The 4,556-nt window shown below is 41.7% G+C and overlaps 1 protein-coding gene across 7 annotated transcripts in view; it reads right to left on the bottom strand.

The window, feature by feature from the left end:
* Window positions 1–394: 394 nt before the first annotated feature.
* The window catches only part of frmd3 (FERM domain containing 3), a 63,532-nt gene continuing 59,370 nt past the window's right edge, over window positions 395–4,556 (bottom strand). For all 7 annotated transcript variants that reach the window (XM_023802936.2, XM_023802941.2, XM_072708025.1 and 4 more), the window contains one exon: window positions 395–4,246. In XM_023802936.2, the coding sequence (XP_023658704.1) occupies window positions 3,597–4,246 (650 nt within the window). In that variant the 3' untranslated portion in view covers window positions 395–3,596. The remainder of the gene's footprint in view (window positions 4,247–4,556) is intronic.

Below are 4,556 nucleotides of genomic sequence, written 5' to 3'. Positions count from 1 at the left end.
ATCCTTCCAATCTCTATGGAAACGACGCTGCGCATGCGCCCTTACTCATGCGCATGCAGGAGAGATACGGGTACAATGTGTAACCTATTTCCTAGAGTAGTTTAGAGTCATTTCCGATACGCTTCTCTCGGGTAGATTAATGAAAATTACTTTTATATCTGGACTTTGGTATTTGTTATTGTATTTAGATATGATACGCAGCCTTCGTTGAACGGTTTTATAATAGATTTATAAATAATTAATTAAGTATATTGTGAAATGTAAAGTTTTCTGTCTTTACAAATAATACAATAATGATTGCATAGTTTTTTGGAATATGGAATTAAATTACAACAAAATCCACATTTTATTTAAAAAAAATCTTTGGAAAACAAATAACAATGAAACAACATAGTTTTCATTATATATTAATTAGGGGTTTTATTGTGGCAGTACTAACATATAAAACGATCCATATTTTTGTTTTAACAAACAAACATTCAAAATACACTTTACAAAGTTCATAAGGCTTAACGTTCCTGCACTGGTTAGACCATTGGAAACTTTTTTAAAATTCCTCCCAGAGTTGTTTAGAACAGATCAAATGACAGAATAACTAATACAAATTTATAACACAAAATTACAGAAAGAAATTGTGTTATGTTTGCCTACATAATCGTCACACTCGGTAAATGCCCGTTCAAGCAAAATACCCAAAGAAGCATTATTTTTTCCACTTCCAGTCCGAATTTCACATAATGAGATTTTGCATTATTTTTTGTTCATCGAATAATGTCAATACGGATCATATGCGAAAAACTTTAGTAGGAACTAATAACGATTCTTGTTTTTAGAATTATTTTGTTCTGAGCAGTGATAACGTTTTAGCATTAGGTTGCATTTATGTGTTCTGTATGAGTCGTTATTTTTGCTGCATTTGATGTGGTGTTGAGAAAAAAAAAACATAAACTCAGTATCACTGCTGTTTGCTAATTTCCCCATGCAACATAAAAGGACAACAGATGTTCTATAAAATGAATGGTAACATTGTGTTACATTCAGCTATATGTAATGAGGCACCCTTGAAAACGAATTCCATTATATGCTTGTTTACTTAATATTTAATGTTTATTAAAGTTATGGCTTTAATGTTACCTAGATTGAATCAAACAAATGTAGCTATTATTTTTTACTTTTCAATATGACTTAAGTTTAATTAGAAATCTCCTCAGTACTTTGTCAATACCTGGGTCTTTTTCCGGATATAAATTCTATGATAGCAGAATTAATTCTACAATCTACAGCTGTGATAGTACCGCAGGGGGTTATGGTGTCCCCTTACTGTCATTTTACTAATTACAGCAAAGCAAAGTCAAGTCTATGGCATATTTCCATTTTGTAAACATATTTAGGTCACTATAAGAGAAGGGGCATTAATCACGTCGACATTTTTCCCAGTTAATCTTATGACTTGCAGAGTTTCAGGCTTACATTAATTACTATTAATTCACAGGGGCGATCTAAGGATTCATCAAAGCGGGCGATACATTTAGCTATGTCTAAAAGATGACTGAGTTTAACGGATTAATACAATTTTGCGCATTTACATATTTAATGTAGAAGCCATGCATATATATGAAATGAAGGACACATCATTATACTACTTTGAGGGATGACACAATAGACTTTTTCTTTTCCTTTTTTTACAAGATGGTCTACTTTCCTCTATAAGCCATGACTCTTATTCCTACAGTATTTACATACATATACTGACATTTTACAGAGAAATAAAGGAAAGAAAAATCACCATGCAGTGGTATTCAATTATTTGTATGTTCCAAAAAAACAAACAAGTGCAAAAACAAAACAAAAGTGGTTACAGTGTCTGCTGGCTTTTTTGTTTTTCTTGTTTATTCGAGAATCTGAAATAATTCAAAGGGAAAGGCTGTCAACACACTAGAGGGGCAATAAGGTGATATCAGTGACCAAAACAGGGTTCAAAGCATAAACAACGCCATTAGGTAGACATGTTTTCTAATCTAATATGCATATTTACATACGCAATCCTTATTTGAAAGAATACTTTGGTTTTATGCTACGTAGACACGTTGATTGCTGCATTATGGTAGCCACCTTTAATAGATGTTCGACGCTTTTTTTTTTTTTTTGACGACATGGTTGTGATAATACAGAACATACCCATACCGGCTGCAGTAGGGGCTGTGCTACGGCGTGAGGCTGACTGGTTGAGGTACACAAGTATGTCAATGCAATTAAGTGCCCTGCAGTCATTGGAATGAACTTTCTTGCACGCAAGTGAAGGATGATCCACCTTTGACCGCAATAACAGAACCCAGCTGAAAGGACAAATGAGACAAGAAGTAATGGGTAAATTAGGAAACGATTTCGAATGCATATGTTTCGAGAGAGCATATTCTGTGTGCGTTGACACAAAGATGACATCAATCGACTGCCCTTGATCCTTTCCTGAGAGTAATGTCTGACTGATATGATTTACAGGATTCAGGATACTCGTGATTAATGCTGCATGTAATCCAAAGCTCCCGATTGTGCCGCGACCTTGCCCAGCGCAAAGTGCAATTCAAACAACGAGGCTGGTTTCTTGGTCGGACCGCGAGTCTATCCTCAGCCGTGAAACACGCGCCTCATAGGGCAGAGCTCACGCGACCAGGCTGGACCCTTACCCCTTTATACTGTATTTATGTTTCCATGTAAAAATGGAAATAGGGTACAGCCCTGCTTTTTTCTGAATTTTATATGTTTACAGGTAGGGACATTTCCAAAGGCAGCTAGGCAAACAGGGAACAGCCACACGGTCCACGCTAACGTCCAAAAGTAAAACAGTCAGGGTCGCGTGTGAACAGAGTGCCCATTTTTCCAACACATCCAGCACGTCTCCCACAATGGCTTCCGTAACAACGCACATCCGTACCACGACAGATTGCGCTGTGTCTAAATCCCACAGTGCCACCTCCCTCTCGGACCACAGTGCCCGTACCCTCAAAAGAGCTGTACCTTTATTTTCTGACTGAAAAAAAAACCTGAAATACTCGTATCACGTAAAAATGTACAAAACATTAAAAACAGTGTAAAGTTTTATTTTAAAATATACAGATGTCTATAGGCTGTGGATCTCTTTTTTTACAGGACAAAACTGAGTTGCTTTCAAACTGGAAGTGTTTCTATGTGAGTAACCATAACAACTCTTTAAATAAGGTGGCCTTTCATTAATTTTCCTGATATCTTTGCTATCATCATTAATATTACTTCGCTAACATAATTAGATGTATATTTGCTGTATACACAATGGTTATTAACTAAACATCGTCTGATGGCAGTGTCCCAGTCAGTGCTTCTCCTCAGGACCGCCTCCAACTGTTTTCTGCACTTTGCCACCATGCTGGTGCAAGGCTATCTGACCCGAGAACAGTGATGGCTGAACATCAGCCTGGCTGTGGCTCTAGAAGTGTGTGTGTGCTTGTGTGAAAAAAAAATTAAAAATGACCCCACAGAAACGACCCGGAAATGAAAGCAACCCGTTTATTTCCGCCCGATGCAGACGGCCCCCACTAGCTGCCGGGAAGCCCACCCCTTCACTAGCCCCCCAGCTTGTCCAGGACGATGTTTATCTTGCACACGACCCAACGCCGCAGAGGACAGTAGTACTCGTAGTGGAACTGCTCAAACTCGGGCGTCTGGCGGATCTCGCGCAGAAAGGAGACGTCGATGTCGGACTCGAGCAGCAGCAGTAGCAGGGGCAGAAGGATCATCAGCAGGCCCAGTGCCAAGGCCAGCAGGCGGGCCAGGCTGCGCAGACAGGCACCCAGTGGTGCGCTGCCCCCCGCCCGTGGACTTAGCCCCCGGGGGGCATCCCTCGCCCGCTCCTCCTGGGCCCCCTCACATTCCTGCTCGCCCTCAGGTTCGTCCCGCAGGCCGCTGTCAGCATGCAGCTCCTTCAGGAGCTTGACGGGGCTCTCGAACAGCAGGTCGACTCCGCCTACGTCCTCCACTGGGGTGGGCAGCAGACTGGCACACGGGTTGTACACCAGCTCCGAGATCGTCAGGGCGTCACAGCCCTCCTCCTCATCTTCCTCGTGCCGTCGCTCCTCTTTACACAGCATGCGCTCCTCTGACGGGGGGACGTCTCCCGCCCCCCACTCAGCCCCATCCTTCCCTGCCTCGGGCTGTGACACAATAGCCAACTTCAGGGGAGACAAGTGGACGGACTCCTTCAGGGCGAGCAGACCTACAGCAGGGCAGAAGCAGGGAGGTGCGGGCCTGTCAGTATCAGGACCCAAATGGACTGTGAGGGCACTGCAAAGACACTTAAGGGACAGCCAATGACCTTGGCTTCTGTTCTTTGTTTTGCCCCTGTTCCATGTTGGCATGGTTACAGCAGCACTTAATCTTGCTCCCCTAGGCTACTTCACAGTTGCATAGAGCCTGAGGTGTCTTTGTGCAATTTTCCCAGCAAATACTTTGAATAAATCCGCTTTATAACATAAAATTCAGCCATATACCTGTTTCCAGTTAGAGGGCGATATAACATTAGGATG

Source organism: Paramormyrops kingsleyae, chromosome 2 (assembly GCF_048594095.1).
Source record: "Paramormyrops kingsleyae isolate MSU_618 chromosome 2, PKINGS_0.4, whole genome shotgun sequence".
Classification (NCBI taxonomy): Eukaryota; Metazoa; Chordata; class Actinopteri; order Osteoglossiformes; family Mormyridae; genus Paramormyrops; species Paramormyrops kingsleyae.
This window is presented reverse-complemented; position numbering and strand designations above follow the sequence as displayed.